The 23026-nt window shown below is 54.1% G+C and overlaps 4 protein-coding genes across 4 annotated transcripts; 1 reads left to right on the top strand and 3 right to left on the bottom strand.

Annotated features, from left to right (window-relative positions):
• Positions 1-928: 928 nt before the first annotated feature.
• Positions 929-4348, bottom strand: HER10_EVM0010717 (ATP-dependent metallopeptidase HflB). The gene is made up of 2 exons (XM_035480169.1): positions 2046-4348; positions 929-1988 (listed from the first exon to the last, which is right to left on the bottom strand). Exons 1-2 carry the CDS (start codon positions 3943-3945, stop codon positions 1180-1182), a joined length of 2709 nt encoding a protein of 902 aa, XP_035333278.1. The 5' UTR covers positions 3946-4348; the 3' UTR covers positions 929-1179.
• Positions 4349-4672: 324 nt separating this feature from the next.
• HER10_EVM0008576 (fungal specific transcription factor) lies at positions 4673-8786 on the bottom strand. Its single transcript, XM_035478093.1, has 5 exons — positions 7655-8786; positions 7444-7571; positions 7320-7384; positions 5692-7264; positions 4673-5634 (listed from the first exon to the last, which is right to left on the bottom strand). Exons 1-5 carry the CDS (start codon positions 7853-7855, stop codon positions 4917-4919), a joined length of 2685 nt encoding a protein of 894 aa, XP_035333013.1. The 5' UTR covers positions 7856-8786; the 3' UTR covers positions 4673-4916.
• Positions 8787-12288: 3502 nt separating this feature from the next.
• Positions 12289-16082, bottom strand: HER10_EVM0000923 (uncharacterized protein). The gene is made up of 2 exons (XM_035470688.1): positions 14558-16082; positions 12289-14498 (listed from the first exon to the last, which is right to left on the bottom strand). The coding sequence occupies exons 1-2, from the start codon at positions 15105-15107 to the stop codon at positions 13414-13416; spliced, it is 1635 nt and encodes a 544-aa protein (XP_035332098.1). The 5' UTR covers positions 15108-16082; the 3' UTR covers positions 12289-13413.
• A 6185-nt stretch (positions 16083-22267) lies between these two features.
• On the top strand, positions 22268-22904 carry HER10_EVM0000969 (uncharacterized protein; the record flags this gene model as incomplete). Its single annotated transcript, XM_035470733.1, has 2 exons — positions 22268-22714; positions 22767-22904. The coding sequence occupies 2 exons, from the start codon at positions 22268-22270 to the stop codon at positions 22902-22904; spliced, it is 585 nt and encodes a 194-aa protein (XP_035332105.1).
• Between the last annotated feature and the right edge of the window lie 122 nt (positions 22905-23026).

Genomic DNA, 23026 nt, shown 5'->3' with positions numbered 1-23026 from the left:
GGTTGGTCATGCTTGGAATGAGGTCAATCAAGAGACTTACTATCCTGACTATCAAATCCCGTACCCGGTTACCATGTCCTAAAGGACCTAGTCTGCACTTCCAAGAGGTCGGCACCCATCCGACCCAGTAACGTTCTTTGCGGTTTGCGACGGATTGGCTTGATCGGGGTTCTTGGAAAAGAGGTGACTAAAGTCTCACCCTTCACCGATGTTCGCCGACTCCGTTCGCTGTCACGCTCATGATTCGCATTACCTAGTTTGATCCCTCCCCAATCCTCAGAAATGGTTCTTTTTCCTACAATCAGAGGGCAAACGGCACGAATTACAGCCGAAGCGTGAAAAATAATAATGAGTCCCCTCGTAGCAAACTGCGACGGGCTCCATTCGCCATAGGTCACATCCAAAGTCTCCAAGACCCCCCTTGGAGGGCTGTTCAAACGGCATCAGTTTGTTACAAGTGATGTTGTTCGCGGAGAGTATGTGTGCTCTTGTAGAACTTCGATTATCGAGCAGTACCTAGATTGCACAGTACGTTGAAATCAGAACACCATGACGTTAGTAACCCAAGGTAGTGTCCCCGCCATGAGGGGACATCCTCTTGTCCTTTCGCATCGCCAAGGACCGAGGCCAGCAACCTGCACCACGCAGTTCAAAACACAGAAAACCAGTCTAGATTTCTACCCAGGTCGAACCACCAGCCCTCTCAATCATGTCAAAAGAGGCATCCAAAGCACCGGCCACCACACAAACCTCCCAAAATCACAAACGGCATCAAGGAGAGGCAGCCTGCCCTCAATCATCCCTCTGCACAGCATACATCTTCACTCCACAACTCCATCATGATTTTTTCAAAGAATGGAAGCAATAAAAATAGGTAGAGATGTATCTACATAATTTCCTACAAGTACAACACTATGAAGAAAGTTGTTCCCCCCCATCTTTACTCCAGGAAAAGAAAAGCCCCCAATGATGATGATGATATGCCTTCTACTAGTAACACATCCGCCATAAAGGGCAAGAGTTGAGAGAGAGATAGAGAGATAGCCTAATTCTTTTTAAGGGGGAGAAACCGGGGGGTGTTGATAAAAAAAATACAATTTGCGGCATGTTGGTGTCCGCATGCCACCGTCCTACGATACACCCTTCTCCTCGTCATCCTCCTACAGCCACATACATCCCTCATCTCCTCGGCGCATCCTCAAGGCTCTTGAAAGTCGGCGACGGGCCGACGGGCGGCTGCTCAGGCGGGCTATCGACCTCTTCCGTGGGGAACGGCGGCGGCGCGCTCTTCTGCCCCTGTCCGCCAAAGTACTTTTCAAACTCCTGGTTGTCGCCAAACGGCCGGGGGCCGAGTAGGCGCACCAGGTCGTCGCGCGTCAGCATCTCCTTCTTGAGGAGCTCCTCGGCCACGATGCCGACCTCCTTCTTCTTCTCCGTCAGCAGGTCGCGGCATTGCTTGTAGGCCTCCTCCACGATGCGGTGCACCTCGGCGTCAATGGCCTGCGCCGTCGCCTCCGCAAACGGCTTCTGCAGCGTGTTCGGGTCGTCGTCAAAGTGCAGTGGGCCGACCTTCTCCGACATGCCCCACTGCGTCACCATCTTGCGCGCCATGTGCGTGACCTTGCGGAAGTCGTCGCTGGCGCCTGTCGTGACGGTGGGGAAGTGAAGCTCCTCCGAGATGCGTCCGCCGAGCGTCATGGCCATGCGGTCCATGAGCTGCTGGACAGTCATGAGATAGGCATCGCCCTGAGGAAGGTACTGGGCGTAACCCAATGCACCTTGGCCACGGGGGATGATGGAAACCTTGAGGAGGGGGTCGGCGTTCTTGAAGTACCAGCCGCAGATGGCGTGGCCAGCCTCGTGGTAGGCCACCGTCTTCTTCTCCTCGGGGTTGAGCACAAGAGACTTGCGCTCGAGACCTCCGATGACACGCTCAATGGCTTGCTCAAAGTGAATCATCTCCACTGACTCGGCATTGGCACGCGCAGCTATAACAAAGTTAGCATATTTGGCAGATTAGAAACTAGAAATCATATCAAACTCACCAACCAGGGCAGCCTCGTTGACGGCGTTGGCAATGTCAGCACCGGAGAAACCGGGAGTCAGAGTTGCCAAACGGCCCATGAGGTGGTCCATGTCTTCCTTGGTAACAATCTTGGCCAGGTGCACCTTGAAGATCTCCTGGCGACCCTTCATGGTCGGGCGATCAATAAAGATGTGCCTGTCGAAACGGCCGGGACGCATCAGCGCCTTGTCAAGGATGTCGGCTCTGTTGGTGCCAGCGAGGACAACAACCTGCTCCTGGGTGTTGAAACCGTCCATCTCGGTCAAGATCTGGTTCAGAGTTGCTTCGCGCTCGTCGTTGCCACCCATTCGGTTACCCTCCTGTCTTGATCGACCAATGGCGTCGATCTCATCGATGAAGATGATGCAGGGGGCACTCTTACGGGCATTCGCAAACAGGTCTCGCACTCTTGAAGGACCGACACCGACAAACATCTCGACAAACTCGGAACCGCTGACGCTGAAGAAGGGAACACCAGACTCGCCGGCGGTGGCCTTGGCAAGCAACGTCTTACCGGTTCCTGGAGGTCCGGCAAGGATGGCGCCACGAGGGATCTTTGCGCCTAACCTCTCGAAGCGCTCGGGAGTCTTGAGGAAGCTGACAAACTCCATAATCTCCGTCTTGGCCTCGTCCATACCGGCAACGTCGCCAAACTTGACCTTGATTGCTGTCTCGTGGTTGAACTTCTTGGCCTTGCTCTTGCCGAATCCAAACATCTGGTTGCCGCCACGTCCACCCATCGACTTTGTAGTGTAGTAGAGCAGACCAACCAGAAGGAGTGTGGGACCGAAAGCGTAGACCAAGGGCATGATGCCACCCTCGCTGGCGTAGCTGACGGGAATGCGCTCCGAGGTAGGGATGCCGAGTTCGTTCTGGGCGTCCTCGAGCTGCTTCTCGAACATCTCTACTGAGCCAATGGAAAAGTAGTACTGCATGTTGGGGTTGACACCCTCGTTTCCGCCGTACACCGACTGCACTCCATCCCTGTTCAGCTCAACGCGCACGCGGCCAGGGTTCTTGATGACCACCAGCTTGTTGACCAGACCCTTGTCCAGGAAGTTCTTTCGCAGCTCCTGCCATGTGATCTCCTTCTCCTGGCCGAAGATCATGGACTCAAAGAAGGGCAGGACGACGATCCAGACGATGGCAGCAACAATCAGGTCGCCGGTGCTAAGCATGCCAAAAATCCATCTCTTGCCGCCCAATCCACCGCCCGGTGCGCCCTCGTTGCCCTCCGAATTGGAGTTGCGCCCTTCCTTCTGTTGCTTGCCCTGCTCGCCCTGCTGGGAGTCCTTTGCGCCGTCCTCCTTCTCCTTTGTCGGATTTTGCTCCTCGCGCATAAGCACAGTCTGCTCGTATTCGGAGAACCTCTTTGCGACCTGCGTCGAGACGCGGAGAATCTTGGCGATGTCGGTGACCGTCATCTTCAGCTTCCGCTCCCTCAGTGTCAACAGAAGATCCCTCAGCTCCTGAGGAGCTCCCAACAGCTTCATCTCCTCCACACTCTTGATGAAGAATTCCTTCTGGAACCGAGGCAGTCTGTCGTTCTGTCCCATTTTGAGCAAGTTCTCAATCTCCTCCTCGTTGAGGTAGACCCATCCTTCGGGCAACGGCCATTCTTTCCTTATTTGCTCCTCTTTGGACAGCTTCTTCTCAGGCGCATCTTCCTTCTTCTCAGGTTGCTTCTCATTTGTCTCCTTTTCGTTCTTTGGGGGCTCGGGGCCGTTTGTCGAATAAAACCGCGATCGATAGCAAGCTAGCGGAGCTTGCGGGCCGAGTCGTGCTATTCTAGAGGGCTGAAAGCGCATACGTGTTACCGGCTGCTGAGCGATCCTTACAGCTCGCGCGAGCTGTGCGGACTGGCGGAGGAACCTCGCCATGGTGTTGTGCTGTGTCTGTATGTCGCGGGGTGTCGAGGCGGGACGACCGGAGTCGGGTAGGAGGGAGTATTAACCGCGTGCAGCAATATGCTATCTCATTGATGCGCCCCGGTAGTCGTTGGTACAGTGGTAGGTCGGGTGTCAATGGGTTTCTGATGGCGATGTAGAGCACCAGCCGCACTTGGTTGCAGCGTTGGTGGTGAGAGAAAATCGTACAAGGCGTGGTTGGTAATTGGACCAGGTGTTCCCGGGATGACTGTACGATGGCAAAAGCTCCCATAGTGATGAGTTCATGTCGGGCCCCATTGAGGCCGAGATTTTAGCGGTGCACGTGACTGTCAAACTCCGTCCGCAGCCATCCAGCAAAACCCCCGGGCCCACCGCTGCCGCCTCCAGCGCCCCCCGTTCTCGGCTAAGAAGGACCTTTCCGCCCGCAAACTCCGATAATAATGAATGACACCTTGAATTCCATTTATACCACGCGTCGGCGGGCAGGGTCTAGAGTGGTCCCGCCCGCTCGCTCGATTCTCAGGCCACCGACTACTTACGTACATCATCAGTAATGTCTACGCAGTACGGAGTATCGCTCGATGCTTTGCTACGCTACCGTTGTTGGCCAAGAACAAGTACTCCTGTCATTCAAATGTGCACATTATACGAATATCACATGACCTTTTCAACATAGAGAACAAATCTTGAACATCGCCTTGGTAGTCTTGAATGTCATTTCCGCCACTCTTTGGCAGGGTGCAGCGTAATAAGCTAGATTCTCCCTACAAGTCTCCCAGCCACAGCTCCGTTCGTTCAGCAGGCCAATTACTCGTACATGCGTTAAATGGTTCGTGATGTCGTCTCATATATGCACATTATGCAACCTAAAATGTTCTGTCCAATGACCACTTGTTGACGCGGTTGTCCGTCGAATCAAATATTCCAGCGCTTCGGACTTGCTCCGAGGATTCCGAGATCAATTAACCCACATTGCCGTTTTCCACAGTCGGGTACGCACCGCCGCTCATCTCTGCCCAGTCCCAGTCTAGAGTCATGGGGAGGGCGAACAGATCTTGCGGCAGGAGAGGTTGCTGGAACGGTCCGCCCATGTTTACTGGCGGCGATCGAGCACTGTTGGGCCCTGCGAATCCTGTCATCTCGCCAAAGTTGTTGAAGTTTGGTTGTTCTGGTATGCTGAACTCCTGCGGCCATCCGGCAGACGGGAGTGCCGGCGATGGTTCTCGCATTGATGTTGTCGTCATGGGGCTGAAGCCGTGCCTCCTCCGATTCGCTTCTCCATTAAAGTCTGGTGATAATTGGCCGTTCGTCGTCGATGATGTAGCTGCACCGTTCACGGTTTGGGGAGTTGGAGTGGTGACTGAGACAGGCCTGGGTGTGTGTGTTGATGCGGCGGGACTTGACGACGTCTTGACAGCGGCGTCGCTCTTTCGCTTCCTCCGCGAAGATTGCTCCTTCTCCCCCTTTTCGATGACGAGCTTGGCTATCCTCTCAAACTCTGAGCACACTCCGAGCATACGGTGCACACCTCCGGTCTCTGCTTCTTGACCGAGCATGGACAAGAAGTTGACCACGAGATTCATCAACTTGGTGTCCGACTTGGCTCTTGGGTCCATTGGGTTCTGCAGAATATTTCCGAATAATGTCATCAAGGCCGATACTGGGAAGTACAGAATAAGCCTATGAGACGAGGTTAGTTATCATAGGCTCAACAATCAGCGTTTTGACTCGACTTACCAGACACTTGGAGAATCTCCCTGTGGCATGTACTTAAGAAGCGAGATCGACGCTCGGGCGGCAGCGGTACAGAGCGCCGCAGAAGAGAAGACACGAGGATTGAGGGGTTTGGCGTTGAGACCCTGAATGGCATAGTTGGACAGGCGACTCGTCCAGTAGCCGTGGTGGACTGACATGCGGTGGATCGTCGTCAAGCAGTTGTAGTAAGTCAAGTGGAGCATGGCAACGTGCAAGATGAGAGGCGTATGCGATGCCTTGATCTCGTGCTCTGGTCTGAAATCGATGGGAATTCTGTCCTTCCATTCCTCGAGTTCCTGATCGAGCTCTCCGATGGTGTTGAGGAGCTCTCCGCTCGATTGCTTTGTGGCCTTGGTCGAGTACAGTCGAGAGTAGACCTTGCTTTCAATTGTCGCAAACTCGCACATGACCCGGAAAAGGTTCATCTTACCCTTACCATCAGCCAGAGGAATGTTACCAATGTTATCTTCCGGATCAGCATCGGGTAACTCGACGTTCATATCGTCATCGTCCTGAGCTGGCGGGCGGCCCGCTCGGAGGCAAAGGTCCTTATCCAGCATGTAGGCGATCCAGAAGACTCGCTTACGCTGCTCAATCTCAATTGGGTTGAGGTTGAAGCCAGTCCCTCTCTTGTGAAGGCCAATGCTATGTGCAAGACGAATGGATGTGGCGACCAGAAGGAATGTCGGTTGAGGGTTGGGAGTTCCTTGCATAAAGAGGGCCATTCCGAGCAAGGCCTGTACACTCAGCAAATCTGTGTTGCGCATCGACAATTCGGCAAAAGTTCCCAACGCGTTCTTCATGTAACCCCAAGCCTTATCGTCCTCCTCCTGCGGTACAAGATTACTCATGACACGCAGGCGATGGGCAAAAGCCAGAGCACAGTTCAAACTAGCCCACCAGCCAGTGCCCTCGTACGGATCGTCGGAATATTGTCGCTCGACCAGATGCATGAACGTGGGTTGATGAAACAATGGGAACATGCAGTTGAAGTTCTCAAAGAAGTCTTTCAGCAGAGACAACGCCTCCGTCTTGGGAGGCAGTGGCCGGAAGACTGGGCGGCGGAACAAGTCGCTGAAAACCTCGGGTTTCCAGGCGGTCCACTTGTGGTCGTCGATTGAGACTTCGGAAATCATTTGCTGGAATGAGTTGTCGCCCGTCTTCTCGTTCACCCACTGAATACCCTTGGGCGAAAAGATGGAGAAGCCTGACGAGGAACCGATGTATCGCGTCTCGCCACTTTGGTTCGTGACCAGGGAGCACATGAGCTCTGAAAGCGCCTCGACCTCTTCTTCGTTACCCTTCTCCTCGGATACGGAGGCCCGGCGCTTGTCTGCATCCTTGGGATCTCTGTGCGATTCTTTGGTAGGCTCGGGTGACGTTATAGCGCTGTGCGGCGTTGACATGGCCTCGTTCTGCCCCGACGTTGCCTGGGACGGAGATGTTGGGTTAGACGCAGCTTGGGATGCCTGCCTCGACTGCTGTTGTTTCTCTGCCAATCGCTTTTCGAGTGTGCCCAGGTCCGTGTCACCGTCGTCGTCTTCGCCGAGAAGACCTACGCAATCGATTAGAACCATGTGCAGACGCATATCAATTTATGCATCACCAACCTGACAGCCTCAACAGATTCTCCATGCGGCCCAGACGGTTCTCGAGCCCTTCAATGTATTTAGCTCTGGCCAGCCTGTTAGTCGGATATCGCGGAAAGGACTATATGAGCACATCTCAGCGTACCCTTTTGGCGGATTGCGCTTCTTTTCGACCTGAGTGAATACGCAATCCGTCTTGTAGTTTATGCAATGGCTGCAGGCAGGCATTTTGCCGTCGCACTTGATTTTCTTCTTCCTACACATGTCACAAGCCTGTGGGCGCATATGATTGGTGTAAGCGTTCTACTCTTCTTCACGGCAGGGCCGGCGATGGTCGCGCGAGTTTAGATGCTTACCCTCGCAATCCTTCTTCTCTTTGCCTCGTTTGCATCGTCGAGGAGGGTAGACGGGTCCCCAAACATGTGAGCAGCAAGGTCCGGGGGCATATGCGTGACGGGAAGGCCGTCGGGCGTGTAAGCGCCAAAAATCTGGGGCGGCTGGTTCATCATCTGGGGCGGTCCCCCCATATGAGGCATCTGGAAGCCCATGTGGTCCATGTTGGACGAATTGAGTCGGTGTTCACCGAAGCCGGGCACTCGCGGGGTTGTCGTCGGGACGCAAGGTCCGGGGGCGTGGTTTGCTACGAAGGTGAGAGGATGCCGATGAGCGCGAGAAGTGCGCGGGTTATCGTCGACGAGCTGATCGGAGTGGTTGTAGAGCGGCGCTGTGCGCAATGGGACTGGGAGGGTGTCTAAGGAAAGACGGCAAAGTTGGGAGGAGGAATTGGGGGGGTTTCGAGGATGAAGTAAAAGACGAAAAGGGCCTAAAACAAATCGGCCTGTCACGGTATTTGCAAGCAGGTAGCGTCAGATGGCTAGCGCAGCGGCAGAGGGTTGGGTGCTGCTATTCGCTCGGTACTGCGGTGGCTTGGTCGAATTGTTAACGCCGAGAGGTGGACTTGTTTCCGTAGCGGACCTCCCAAGGCGATAGACCCCGAAGCTCTTCGTTTTAGGTCTGGTCTGGAATCCGCAGCGGTGGAGTATCTCGTCAAGGTGAAGCTCGAGCTGAAGCAGATCGTGAAGCGGTTGACTTAAGGTAATCGGGGTGGCGTACGAAGTCTCGTCGGGTTGGCGGACCGTGGGATTGTTGGTCGACTAGTCGAGTTGATGAGTTTGAATTACGTTGAGAGAGATAGAGATCCGAAAGGGAAATATCCGTAGAGAGGGAACTTGTGAGGTATGTTCCAACCCGGGGGGGGCGAACGTACCTTTGACAAGTAGGAAGGGGAGTTGGGAGGTAGGTTATCGCGTTGGACGTCTTAGAAGTTCCGTAGTTCCAGCAAGTTTGAACAGCTAGTTAGGAAGGGTGGGAAAAGGGGAAAGATGAAAGAAAAGTTGACGGCTGAATGATGGGACGGAAGGACGATGGACAAAAGAGAAGAGCTGAGCTGGGCGTATCACATAACTCATCACCTCCTGGTGCACCTGAAGGTACGCAGTACTTTTTCCACAGCTTGGGGAAAGGGGAGGGGGGGCAAACGGCGTTACAGAGTTGCAAACTCGCAGACTTGTCCGTCAATGTGCTTGCAGTGGCATTGGTCAGCGGGGCGTAGCTGACCAGGGGGTAAGGAGGGGGGGGGGAGAGGGGGAGGGGGCACCACTGGTCTCGTTTCGCTGCCCGCGGTGCTCTCCAAGATCCCCCAGCTGTAAGGTACCATCCACGGTATCCGCGTACCTTACCTAAGGTACCTTCCTTTCGTGCCTTCCCGTCACATTCTACTTGCTTAAACAACCGCAAACTTGTACCTTCCACAAGGGGTGTTCTTGGAGAAAGATGGGGAGGTGCTTCGGGAAGGGGGCGACCCCGACTTCTGCTGCTGCTGTCGCCCGCCGGCCCGGAGGACGAGATGGTACGAAGTACGGATACGTACAAGGGTGACTTGTGCAGGAAGCGAGAGGTCGACTTAGGTTCCTTCCTTACCAGATCAACGGAAGGTAAGGTAGGTAGGTAGGTAGGTATATGGCCATACGTACCTTATTACCAATGAATGAAAGAGAGCACATGGCATTCGACTGCATCTCATGTAATAATCCGCGCCTCTTTATTATTCTGCCACGTTCTTCTACACCCCCAAACGTCGCTTTGCTATTTTGGTTTGCTGCCTTCGGCTGCCTCGTCTGCCATTGGAGGATCTCAAAGCCACCACCACCACAACCACATTGTACTGGTAATGGTGGTGGTGTAGAGTTGCTTCTCCTCTCCAGTCAATGGGCCTCTCATCCCAAGTTAGACGTCAATTCGCTCGTCTGCGGTGCCTGTTGGCCGCCGGAGCAACTGTCTGATACTTCGCGGATCATGACTCGGCACTTTGATCGACGCTGCAAAGCTAGGTACAGCTGTCAGGAGAGAGGCAGCGCAAGGCCATGCATCTACAATGCCCTAGATCCGTTCCAGGGTACGATGGAGGCCAGGAGACACGTCTACCCCGAGCCGCGACGTCAAGATGCTCCTCTGCTCCCTCACCGATTCGACTTCCAGGTTTTCCGCCTGGTCGGTTCCAACTTCCAACCCGTCGACGCCATTGACCAAGAGGAGAGCGCCTGGATTCCGTGGCGGACCTCGTCTCCCGCTTCTTGGCTTCCACCGTTCATCACTTCACCGTCATGTAGGTCGCTCTCCTCCCCACCCATCCCACTTTACCGGCCTAACCCCCCCAAACTTCTAACCCTTTTGATATCGGAATTGTTCTTTTGTCTCAGCTCTCGACCGCCCCTACACAGCAATACCCAGCATTCGCAGACCTTCCCCCGTCGTTCTCTCTGTCACTCTGCAACCCCCGGCGCGGCACCATGTGCGAGGAACACTCTCGCGGCGAATCAGATCGGCTGAATCGGCTTGACAGGCCCCATCTACCGCCCGTGCGGCGCCATCTGCAGTGCATGTACGGATACCTTAATCAATCTCCCTCCCCTGGCCTGCACCTCTTACAAGCTGGGCTCCTCCACGTCCCGAGCGTCCGAAGATATCTAGTTCTCCAACTTGGATCCTCACCTCAACCTGAGAGAAGGCGCCATCGAATAGGGAATAGCACAGAAAGAAAGAATAAGGATGGACACGGGACGGATACTTACCAACGATATCACGAACTCTACTCGTCCCCGTACTTCAATCAGGAAGGCGACTCGGTATCCGTCAATGTCTGGGGGGCCATGCTCTCAAGAAAGCTCTAAATCCTGATGGGAAGATGAATCTTCTCGTGGCTCGGACACACCTTTTCAGTCTTGACGGCTAGACTAGCTCGGAATCAGTCCAGGAACAAGGGTTTGCTTGATGTGACAGGCACAAGCGCAGAACCTTCTCTCCCTCTTCCTCTTATCTCTTACTCATTCCCAGTCACAGACGCTAGCCAACCGCAACGAGGAAAACCGCCATCCGGCGTCGAGCACGGGGAACCACTCTGCATGCGCATATGGCGTGCCGGCCTGGGCTCGTCACGGAGTTATCTCCAGTTAGCGGTACCGCTCGCGGGCATTGACGGAGCCCCCACCCCCTAATCGATAATGGCTTTACCATTATCGAGGCCTGTCTGAAGCTATGGTAACAGCTTGTTCACAACTGCTCCGACAGCCGGACAGTGAGGCCTCTTTGCATGCCCAACCAGCTCGGCGAGGCTTACATCCAGTCGGCCGGGTGGAGTGCGCGCGCGGGAGGCGGGGGGCTCAGCTGTTTGATCCGAGCAAGCCGGTGCAAATATCTCGACTCCTCGAGATCCATTTTCAATGACTGCATGATATTCCATCCTGGCAAGGAAGGATGGAGGAAACGCTCTACGAATCCGGGGCATGGCCTTTGTCGTTGGATACCGCAAGTTCCTCTAGAGCGAGCATATCACGAGATAAATCAAGGCATACGACCAAGATCGCACGTCGATACCAACGTCAACCCAGCAAGATCTCGTGCTGTCGCCTCGCGCCTCGCTCTTCACTACTTCAGGTTACGCCGCCGCTGCGATGTATTGCGCCGAGGTCCGCGACGTACTAGAGCTCTTCTCGAATAACCATCCCGGGCCTGTGTACGGAATGCAGGTGCCATCGATGCCGTGGGTGGTTCATACTGGTCTCGACACCTTCGGACGGTTGAAGATGCCGCAGGGTTCGAAGAAGTGGAGCTTTTGAGACCGGGAGTGAGGTTTCTTACTCCAAGCTCGGGTATTATGCGAGGCTCCTATTGTTATGGAGCAGGAAGCTCCGGCCTGATGGAGGCGCATGCTGCCTTTGCCCCCCCAGGTATGAAGCACCCGAAGCCACCACGACCGTGTTATACGAGAAGTATCGCAAGATGACAATGGGCAGATGAGGCTCGACACTAGACGGCACTACACCTCCAGCATCGGTCTTTGTGCAATAACTCGTACTGGATGATCATGAGCGGCCTCGGGTGTGCAGTGGTATGGGCGCTTTGCACATGATGCCCATTCGTTCCTTCATTGAGGCCAACTACCCAAAAAAGATGTTTCATCCCGTGTTGTAGATGACGGTACCAGGGAATGGGATGGGATGAGATGGTAAACACTCATAAACACCTGATGGATGAGACACCCGCCCTACAGGAAGCAGGCCACTGTGAGGTGAGTGCCTACTTTCGTACCCAATCGGGATCGTGTAAGACGCTGCAAAGAGAATACCAACAATTTTATGCCCAAAACTTGAAGACGAATTTGTCATGGTAAGGGCGCGGCCCAAGCGGGACACAAGGTTGCCGCTCCAGAATTCCGGAACGGGGGTGGTTGTTGAAGAAAGGGAAGAAAAAAAAAAAAAGAAGCTCGACACGACCATTCATTCTGGTTCCCACCGTTTCATACATGTCTCAAGATGGTTCACCAAAAAAGCGACTCCACCCGGGAAGGCAACAACGTTCTTGGGGGTTCTCTGCAGTCTCCTTTCCCCCCCCCAAGGATTCCCAAAGATTCAGACTCCGCCTCCGGGGGAAAGACTCGCCCCATGAACTTAGGGTCCGCGTTTTGTTTTGCGCAAAAAGTCTTTCTTGGTGCGAATCTTACGAGCTTTCCCAGAGGCAGCCCGAGGAGATGAAAGGGACAACTTGGTTTTTTTTTTTTGTGTTCTTCTCACTCCTTACACTACTCAGCAAGAAGCCATCCTATCCGTCATTCAACGCAAACGCAGCCGCGCTTCCGGTCCCTCACCCCCGGTCTTGCTACGATTGGATTTCCCTCCACCTTCCAAGGGGAAGAGATCGGACGGGGAGGGCACGGCACGGCATGTTCATCATCGCAAGTGGATCCCCAACAGCGGTTTAGAAAGCTCGAGTGAGATAGAGTTCTCGTCACATGGGAGAGCACACGAACTTCCATACGCGGAAAAAGGTGGTCACGCCTTTTGGCTTCGTACGCATGTGGTTTTGTAACGTGTACTCCGTACGCTAGAGGCAAGTGAGGTAAGGTAAGGGCAGAAGAATTGTTGGCAAAAAAAAGGTCGGATAGACTTCATCTTCTCTTTTTCTCCCCTTCGTGGCCGTGGCCAGAAAAGGTAAAAATCTAATGTTGCCCTCCATGCTCTATCCCCTTTGACCCGTCTCTGACCTCTCACTTCCACTCTCGCCTCCCATCTTGGGGCGAAACTGAAAAGAAAACTTATCTACATCCAAGCAAGTCCAACGCTCGCCTCAACTGCGGATGCCAATGCAGCAATTGCGGTCCGGAGCCGGCGCACGCAAGCGTGCTAGCTTGCTTGCTTTTAAAAAAAATTTGAATCCATATCCCTTCCCACTTCTCCATGGATTCACCTCCCTTCCGCAAGACCGGAACGCAAAAGGCTCACATCAGACGTGCCAGAAACTCTCTCAACGCCATTCCATATGCCGTCGTAGAGTCCGCAAAGATGGCACAAAGCAAAAAAGGTGTAAACCCCCCACCACCCAAACCCCTCCCCAAATAAGTACTAATAATTATCGTTTGAAAGATTGGTAAGAATGTACAATACGCCTCAAGGTACGTTTTTGGAGTCCCGGCGTTGCCCTCGAGCTCAGCATTGGCCGAGCTGGGAATGAAAAGGAAGAAGGGAAAAAAGGTTGAACATAAAGGAAAAAGAAAGTGAATTCACATGTCTTCGTGAAACCTAGAAGCCGAACCCCGAGAGCCCCGAGACCCGTCCTGCGAAGGTAAGGTCCGACCAATTGGGTCCCGACCGGGGGGCTGTAACGGAACGAACGGCGGATTTGTCTGCGGAGACGCGGCCGGAGGCGGGAACGGCGCCGATTCGGTTACTGGCGTTCGAGCCGGCGACTCTTTGAAGACCACGACACCGCTGACTGGCCTCATGGGCGAGCCGAGTGCGAGGCGTGTTGTTTGACCATTGGGGTCGAAAAAGGCTTGGGAGTCCCGGAAGTAGACTGATTCGTCGTCGTTCACGGCGGCTGAGGTGCCCTCGCGTGGATCTGTGTAACCGTCGCCTCCGGCTTGTAGCACAGAAGGCAGTTTCCTGCCGGCTACTCGGACAAAGCCTCTCTCGCCGGTTTCGGAAGGCTCGCTAGCCCTCCTTGAGGAAGGCTTGTGAGCCACAGCCATCGCACCTGCTCCGGCCCCGGCACCAGCGGCCGCTGTCGTGGGATCGAATGATAACGACCGTTGAACCATTCCGCCGCCATTGCCACCGGGCGGACCACCAGAACCGGTCAGGATGCCTCGTTTGCCGGCGCTGGCCTCACTGAGGCGGAACCGTCCACCGGTACGCTTCTTCCACCGAAGAGCGAGGAATACCAGCACCACGAGGAAAGCCGCTCCAGCCAAACTTCCTACGACGCTTCCGACGACAGTTGCCGTTGGCGTTGGCGAACCGCCACCGCTAGAATCGTCCGAGGTGGAGGTTGAAGTGGGTGCAGCCGTCCCCGCCGCGCCGCCGCCGATTCCACCAGCGGTCCCATCTCCGGAAGCTGTCGCTTCATTTGAGGGCGATTGCGAGGCGCTCGTGGTGAAAGTAGACGTGCTCAATCTGCTAGAACCCGAAATCGAGGTCGATGCCGATGTCGAGGTTGCAGTCGAACCCGAGTTGGAGCCCCATGTCGTCGATGACAGGGATGAAAGTATTGATGAAGTGACGCTTGTTGAGCCAGATGAAAGCTGGCTAGTTAAACTGGTTGTGGTAGAGACTGAGGTTGAAGAAGAGTTTGTTGAAGTAAGGAATGCTAGATATTGGGTCAGCTGCTTCGGTCTGGGACACGCGACAAAAGGGGAGGCGGCGCACAAATTGTTGAGTTTGACTGGCCACTCAACGTAGGGTAGAGTGACGGCGTAGCTTCTGAAGGTGCTGGAGTGGATAAAGGATCGGACGTCAAGGAGATATCTTGACTGGTGGAAGAGTCGGTGGACGCGGATGTCGTGGGCGCCGGTGTTGACAGTGCTGAGTCATTCGTGGTGCTAGAAGATGTCGTCGAAGAATCGGTGGACGAAGTTGAGGATGGTACCGCGGCAATTGACAAGTCAAGGGCGGCACTGGTGGTTGATGAAGCATCCACGGTGGCGGCCGTCGGGAAGATGGTCTGGACTTGGATAGGGGAGCCGGTGGCATCGACTATTTGAATGAGGGAGACGGTCTGGACGACGATTCTCGGTGCGGCGGCACTCGACGAGGTGGCGGCGTCGGGGCTGGGAGTCGTCGGGCTAGGGTCGTCGAGTTGGCGATGGTGGTGATTCGCATTCTCGGGGGTGGCTGCACGTTGGTTGTGTAAATGGTAATGATTGTGATGGTATGAGCGGGCCTGAGGGAGTGAAGACCCGCGCAGTGATTTAGTCATGGCTTCGATGGGGTGGCGTTGGGCCAAGTAGACAGAGGCTGAGCTTTTGCCCCGGCTGTTGGGTGTGGTTGGTTGTCTTTTTTGGTAAACTGGGGGAGGCGAATTTCAAGCCGGCGTGTTCCCAGGGCGGGACGGGAATAAAGATAGAAACAAGGTAAACGAGTGACTAGTGTTGGATCACCGGGCAAGTAAGCGAATGTGAGCGAGTGTGTGTGTGTGTGGTTTGTGTTTGGATGGGAATTGTCGATCTATTCGAATTCCATTCTTGGCATCCTCATGGCCATGTGTCGATAAAATGGTACTATCGTCTGGTGGTTGGTGGTTGACGGTTGTGGAAGTAGTGGTGGTGGTGGTGTCCTGCAACGGGCCGCGCGAATGCAATTCCCCCTTTCGTTCCGAATCAACAGATGGTCGTTCTCTTTTTCCCCTACACTCTTTCTGAAATTTTCTCTGGATGTCGTGTGTGCGAAAGTGCGATTGCCCCCCGGAAAGGATTTAAAAAGCCAACAATAGGAAGGGACCGTGGACAGTTCGTGTCAGCCGTTTCTCGTTGTTCGTGTTCGAGATCCTTTGTCTCCCTTGCATCCGCCAATTCTCATGGCCGATGTATCAGGACGATGGCATGGCGGCGTAAGCGTGTGTTGCTGGCAGGAGGCGAAGAGAAGAGGACTAGAAGGAGTCGGTGTAAGAGGAGAAGGAGGAGGAGGAGGGAGGAGTAGAAGAAGAAGGGAAGAGGCACGCAGACAGACAGGCGCCGTGGATGGGGAGGGGGGGGGGGAGGGGAGTGGAGTGAGCAGGCACGACGATAATAATAGGCAATGGATCGATCGTAGGCCGGGCTGTAAGGTAAGGTAAGGTAAGGTAGGTACTCCGTAGTGTAATAACATGCAATATCCGTTTGGAAAGGGAAACAACGCAGGTCCAGTCAAGTGAGAAAGTCACACCTATTCGGTCAAAGTTGAGCGCTTCGACGTGAGGTGGGCGTCGCCCTGTTCACTTCAATCTGTTCTTGCCCTGGGAAGTGTCCGGGGGGGGGGGGGGGCCTTGGACTTTGGCACTGGGCGATTGAAAAGACAGACTGACAAGAAGGTACAGAGTACAGACTAAGGTAAGGTAGGAAAGCACCAAAGGTACGCAGTAGGACTGGCACACAGGCGCAGATTGGCAGTCACTCGCAGGTGGGAAGATTTCGATAATCTCGCTTGATATTGGCGAGTGGCTGCTAGTTGGAGGACATCGCGTCCCATTGGCCAACCACACCTCGCCAAAGTTGCAGTGAGCAGTTCCACTGTCCACTATCACGGGGAGCGGCCCCCCTCCACCAGCAATGGGGGCATGGGCCGACCAGGAACGGGCACCATGGCCCAGGGACAGGGGACAGGGGATGGGCAGGGAACATGCACCCCATCGCCATGGCGTCCTGTCCTTTTCTCTCTTGTTGCTTTCTTTTTTATCCCTCTCACGTCTTCCCATTTGGTGCCTGTCACATCGAGGTCCGCACAGTACGCCAGTCAACACACGGCGTATCATCCAACGCAACCTACGCAGTACCCCGTACCTCATTGCCAACGACTTCAATCGTACCTTATGGTCCATGGATACACTGCACACTATCAATTGGCTTTGGATGGAAAGGCAATGGCTAATCGATGGACAGACGGTTGAAAGCACAGGCCCTTCGGTGGCATGAAGGCGACAGAGAAGAAAAGGAAACGAGAAACATCCCGCCGATCAAATCAGAGGTGACAGACAGCACCAGCACACACCACTATCCGTCGGGATGACATGAAATGAGATGATGCATGGGACGAAAGAGGCACAGAGAGAAAGCCGACCAGTCTGACTAAGGCACCGCGTCAAAAAATACATACAAGACACACGAGACATGGACACACGAGGTCCAGGAAAGGAATGGCCTGCGCAAGCCCGACGAATGTGTCTCGTTTTCCCTTGCAAAAGTCTTTATTTGGCTACAAGGTCCGTGTCCATGAGCAATTCAACTCGTCTTCTGCGCGTTCAATTGGCGCCGTTGGTTTCGCCCACGAGATCATGGCGGCGCACGCGGCGCAACCCGCTCGACCAACTGCCATCCAGAATCCAGAAAGGTCCAGACCAGACATGTCTCCCGGGTACGCTATCGTACGGCACTAATAACGTGCCTACGGATACCTACGGATACCAACAATGACGAAGCATCTTGACGCTAGGGACAGAGAGGTCCATCAAGGATTGCCCACCTTCCCCAAGTCGATGCTTGAGGAGGAGGGTCAACGGCTCTGCATCTGCCATTTTGGAGATTCGGAATCCAATGGAATAAAAATATCTGCGAAATAAATGGGCCAACTTACGACGACGCAAACCAGTAGTAGCGACTCCACTACTCCAACTTTTCGTACGTTGTCTTCGTCGCTCAGCTACGGCTACCGCTGGACTGATGCCGGCATTTTAATAGTCCATACTTCTCACAGCTTGCAGCATAAAGTTCGCAAGCCTTCAAGTCCATCATCGCTAGACGGCGCATGACGAGCCAACCATATTGGAGAATGGAAGAAAAGAAATGAAGAAAAGGAAAATACAAGCAAAAATTCGATCTGAGAATGCGACCAAAAAGTTTGTCAAAGCATGCATATCAAGGGGGCATGCGCCAAAATCAACCCGTGTAACTACCGTTGAAATCTCCAGTCTCGCCATGTCATCTGCGAGCCGCCTACCTGCCTGACCAGTACTGTTCACTCCCCCGAGGGTTGTGCCGACTCATACACGCCTTCTGACCTGAAGTCAAATCATTCGCAATCACTACCTACCGAAATCCGTTGAGCGGCTCTGTTGGGGGCAGCTTCGTGGCTTTTCCTCACCTCGTACCGCAGGCACCCTCCACCTCGTATTTACCATGAAGGAGCCAAATTTTACGAATCCAAGCAAATGCTCGCTTTTCCCCGTTCACCATCGCCTCTGAATAGAGTCTTCCATAAGCCGCATATGATGTTGTTGTTTCTTTTTGTGGCCGCACGGATACGGCATACAGTGCGCGGTACCTGCATCTGCATCTGGACCCCTGGCCTGGGCTCCAGTTCTTGGGGGCCCTCCATGGAGTTCGTGGGGCCGTTCACACTTTCGCTGCCATGGCCGGCGCCCCGGGCGAAGAACCAAACGAAACGTGCGGACGAGACGGACGGGACGGATTAGCCCCTCTTCATCCTCCAAACGCATAATATCGAAAGGTGTTATGGGCGAGGGGAAGGCATGCTTCCAGGGCAAGAAACCAAGCGAACGGCCAACGCAGAGAAACAATGGCAGAGCACATACCCGCATCAGTGCCTACACGAGATGAATATTGGCTGTTGTACATGCGACCTAGCCCAGGATTCCCCTCAAATCCAGCAAGGTGAGCCTGGCGAGGTTGCAAAAGACTCGAACGACGGGAAACAATTGACTCCCGTATGCCGAATCAACCGGGGGGGAAGACAATTGTCAGACTCCTTCAACTTTGACCAACGCCTACAGAAATGTCTACTGCGTACGGATAATTCTACGACGATGGGTTCTAGAAGCGAGTGGCTAAAAGACGTCAAGCACCCACATGCCGTTAAGATGGGAGGGGCCTACATCTGGTTTTCTCTCCTAGTGCACGGCAAGCCTCAAGCCTGCTCTGTCGCCTCTGTCTCCTCTGTCTCTACGTGTTGGAAGCTTGGCGAGGCTCGGCGATCATGGGACGAATTTCGTTTCCATCGAAACAAACACTGGGGTAACCTGGAACCCCCGTCTCTGCTGATGCCCCCTTTCCCTTGCCCCGTTATATTTCTCGGCGTGACGGAACCTGCTCTTCACTGCCTCACTGACAATGGAGTCTTTTTACTGGCGCCCCAGGTACGAATTACCCAGAATTAAGGTGTTCGGCTTCTTCCCCGTGTAGAGGCCATAACTTATGCGTTATCATATAGGTATCATTTAGGCAAGTTGAACGATTGTATGAGACGATTTAGCGCGTCTCAGGAGGCTCTCTGAATTCTGGGACCCTTCAATGTGCTTTCCTTCCCTTGCAACATGGCAGCGAGTGTTGTTCCAGTATTCGCACATTTTGACATTCGCACCAAGGAAAGATTGTCATTCAAACCACGGCGTCATCCAAGACCAAGCACGGCACTGGAATGACAAGGTCTCCACGGCTGTACGTAATCCTCCCTTGAACCGACCCCCTCCCCGACGGGCGTACAAGTAAAGTGGAGTTCAATGAGAGAAAGGCTTGTACCTCTTGGCTTGTCGAACGTCGACAGCCTGGGGGGTGCAGTCGATGGTTTGGCTAAGACTGCTGTGCAGTGCAGATGTTGTGCAGCGCAAACGTGGGTAGACTAACCACAGTATCCGTCCTCCGTACCACAAGAACAAGAGTCGAAAAAGTGCGCGAGACAACAATGACTCTATCCGTAGGAGAGCACGTTCATTACCATCCCGGTGGGTTTTCTCCTGGGCGCGTTCCCGAGACGACGGGCAGCTACCTTTCTATAGCTCGCATCGAATTCCTCACTTCTGCTCAAAGAGGAGCCGCACTGAATTCCACGAAACTGCGACCAGCTTAGCGTACAAGTGGCCGTGTCCGTGGGCCAGAACACACGATGTCTGAGGACGGATAGCCGTCTGCCGTCTGTCTGTTCTCTCTTGTTGTCTCGCTCTAGGCCCCATCCTTCTGGAAACCTTGGGCCCCGTCGTCCCGACGGACGAACGTCCACCTGAAGATGAGGGAATTGGCGCCGCGGAACCATGTCTATCAACTACCGGGCGCCGTTTCGATATTTTTATTCTCCTTTGGCGGATCGTACCTGGCAGCAAGGCAGATCAACCAGAAGCAGACAATAACAATCGCTTCGACGAAACCCACTCGAGGTTTTCCAACAAACTTTTGTTGGAGTTGGCGACGGTTGCAACGGAGAAGAGCGATGATGGAGTCTCCAATCTAATCTGTGTAATCTCCCAACTGATCCATCACCCATGGCGATGCCCTGCCGGCCCCTGCCCTACCCTCGGCCCCCGAATCGAGGAAAATGACCGCAACAGGACGACGGAACGTTCATCTGAGAGAACGGGGATTCGTCTCTCTCTCAGCCAACTTGATTTTAAGAGGGACCATCTCCAAGGGGGGTTTGGCAGGCACAGAGGATATCGAAATCAAAACGCCATGGTCTGCGCCGTGAAAGGTGCTGATTGGGCAAGAGTTGGTGGTCTACAAAACCTGCACAAATGCAAGGCTCAATTTTGATTATCACTACTTTGTTTGGTTTTTTGCACACCTGCCGAGTATTAAACTTCTACTCAATCAAGCACTGAACCAGCAAGCTCATTAAAGCACAGATAGAGTTCGCGCAGTGTTGTATGGAAGGATACTTGGAAGGCAAAGCTGCCAGGGTAGTCCTGTTCTTGTGTCATGAACCGGTGGAAACGTTGTAGTTATCTTTTCAAAAGTCTCTCCGATCTCTGAGCAAGTGATGCAGTGGTCATTGACGCCCGGCTTAGCGTAAGGATCAATGACAAAGTCCTGCTTTCTTTTTTTTTTTTTTTTTTCTCCGGGCATTGCTGGAGAATAATTAAAGACTGGATGAGGCTCTCTAGGTCAAGAGGGAAGCGATAAACTAACTGCGAGCTGAAAGTATGTCTCGCATAGCCCTGAAGGCTTTGTTTTGACACTTGATCATTCAAATAAAGTCTGAAAATTGCGTATCCGTACGGAAACCTGAAGGTAGACAATCAGGCGCGGCCATAAACTTCCGACTTGGCTCATTTGAGCCCTGCGCCCCCAGATGCCAACTTTGAATGTCGCGATTCACGTTCTGGTTGCGACTTGCGAAGTAACCAAAGCGTGGCTGACTCAGGCCCCAACGTTTGGGTGTAAGTAAATGGCTGTGCTGCATGTACCTCACCTTACGCAGTATGTGGTGTACCTATGCAAACAACGGCTAAACCGCGAACCGCGCGAAAACCGGCCGTACCGGATCCGAAAACCCGAGGACTGCAACGGCGAGGGCAACGCGAGGAAGTGAACTGGGAAGTGGTACGCCAAGGAGGTTACGACTGCTTTGTTTCGAGGTTGCAGCATGTCGTCATTTCCTACTTGCCTTGAATGCCAACTTTGGGTGGGAGTGGCTGCCAGACGTGGCTCCGGCATCGTTAACCGCCAGTGGGTGGCGGGAGCCAGTCGTCTACTGTGTAAGGTAGGCCAGTGCTCGTCTGGGGCTTATCGTCTGATGGCCTGATACAGGCAAGCGCATAGTGGCTGTGGTGGCTCGACTACTCTTTTCTTTCCTCTAGAGGCCCTAGGTCTCCAACGGTAGGTGAGTGAAATGCCTTCTTGCCGTCGGGTACTTCGTACTTGGCAGCTTGGTAAAGAAATAAGGTAATGCAGTTGGCGTACGGATACCTGTCCACCTGGAAAACCGGGCGCAGCAGCGGCGCAATGAGGTTTCCATTTCACCAAAAGGTATCCGTATTAATAAGGTCAAGCCAGGTACGGATGAGGTAAGGCAGGAGAGACCAAGTACCCGAGTTTCGCTTTTCCCGCGTATTCTGTACGGCACCGCACCACTCGGGTACTTCGTACCTCCACTCTCCAGCAGTCATCCCACAGCTGCATCCCTACCTCTACCTCTGGCTTCTCTACCGACCTTGGAGTAAGTACCTGATCTCAACCTACCACGGCACGGCAAAGCAGGCACAGCACCTTGGAACTCATCAGCACCAGAACGCGTGCGCCTGGGCCAGGCTCTTGCATCTTGCAGCAAGCACCCTTAACCAAGGCAAATGTCAGTGAAATAGCCCACGGTCTCCTCCTCCTCCTCCTCCTTACCCTCATCAATGCCCGTTGGCCGTGACGGGTCTCTGGCCCTCCGTGTTATATCTGGACATCCGACTCCAACCTTCCTTCTTCCATTTCCGTATCGCAAAACACCTACACACACGGTCACACCTGGAAGCTCTCATCCCTCCTAAATCATTCTTCGCTGTGGTCGCCCTTCCTTCCTTTTACCCCTCCCCAAGCTTTACGGCCCTTGCACCCCCTCCCCCTCCTCTTTCACTCCTGTGTACATACACAGTAGTATAGATAAAGTACAGCACATTTTAGACCTCCGCATCATACACACCCATCTGGGCTTTGCCCAGAATCTGACGTCATGTCCGGTTTCGCCTATGACGGACCTTCGTCCTCGTCCGCACCACCGCCGCCCTACTCCGTGACCGCATCCGCCTCCGGCTCCGGTCAATTTGGCTCCACGTCCTCGACCCAATTCCCGCCCCCACCTACCGCCGCCGTCGCCGGTCCGTCCTCGGGCTACCCTTCCTCCTCTGCCGCCGACGGTCTCGGCATCGTGGACTCCAAGTGGCGCCTCGCCGATCCTAGGTCTTCGTCGGCGCACTCGCTTGCCCCGTCCGCAAAGGACCGCGACGGCGTCACCCGCCGGACCCTGCTCGTCATCTACATCCACGGCTTCTACGGTAACGAGTCGTCCTTTCGCTCGTTCCCCGCTCACGTTCACAATCACCTCAAAGAAGCTCTCGCTGAGACGCACGTCGTCCACTCCAAAATCTACCATCGCTATAAGACGTACAAGGCCATCGATGTGGCTCGTGGAGACGCACGTCGTCCACTCCAAAATCTACCATCGCTATAAGACGTACAAGGCCATCGATGTGGCTCGTGACAACTTTAGCCAGTGGCTGGAGCCGCACGAGTCCGACTCGACTGATGTCATTCTCGTTGGACACTCAATGGGAGGATTGCTCGCGGCCGAGGTTGCCATGATGGTATAACTTTCCCATATACATACAAGGTCGATGGACAACTTGACTGACATGTTCTTCAGCCTAATCGGCACCCGTACAGACGCCACCCGTACAAGCACCGCATCCTCGGCACCATCTCACTGGATTCG

This window comes from Colletotrichum scovillei (assembly GCF_011075155.1).
Source record: "Colletotrichum scovillei strain TJNH1 chromosome Unknown Contig00006, whole genome shotgun sequence".
In the NCBI taxonomy this organism is placed as follows: domain Eukaryota; kingdom Fungi; phylum Ascomycota; class Sordariomycetes; order Glomerellales; family Glomerellaceae; genus Colletotrichum; species Colletotrichum scovillei.
This window is presented reverse-complemented; position numbering and strand designations above follow the sequence as displayed.

Bases quoted from the DNA above. Each gene is read 5' to 3' on its own strand.
- HER10_EVM0000923 (XM_035470688.1), bottom strand. From the start codon at position 15,107: ATGACTAAATCACTGCGCGGGTCTTCACTCCCTCAGGCCCGCTCATAC. The intron at 14,499-14,557 runs GTGCGCCGCCTC...CCCAATATCTAG, and splicing joins CCAGTCAAACTCAACAATTT to CATTCCTTACTTCAACAAAC.
- HER10_EVM0010717 (XM_035480169.1), bottom strand. From the start codon at position 3,945: ATGGCGAGGTTCCTCCGCCAGTCCGCACAGCTCGCGCGAGCTGTAAGG. The intron at 1,989-2,045 runs GTGAGTTTGATA...ACTTTGTTATAG, and splicing joins CAACGAGGCTGCCCTGGTTG to CTGCGCGTGCCAATGCCGAG.
- HER10_EVM0008576 (XM_035478093.1), bottom strand. From the start codon at position 7,855: ATGGACCACATGGGCTTCCAGATGCCTCATATGGGGGGACCGCCCCAG. The intron at 7,572-7,654 runs GTAAGCATCTAA...ATGCGCCCACAG, and splicing joins AGAGAAGAAGGATTGCGAGG to GCTTGTGACATGTGTAGGAA. The intron at 7,385-7,443 runs GTACGCTGAGAT...CAGGCTGGCCAG, and splicing joins AAGCGCAATCCGCCAAAAGG to AGCTAAATACATTGAAGGGC.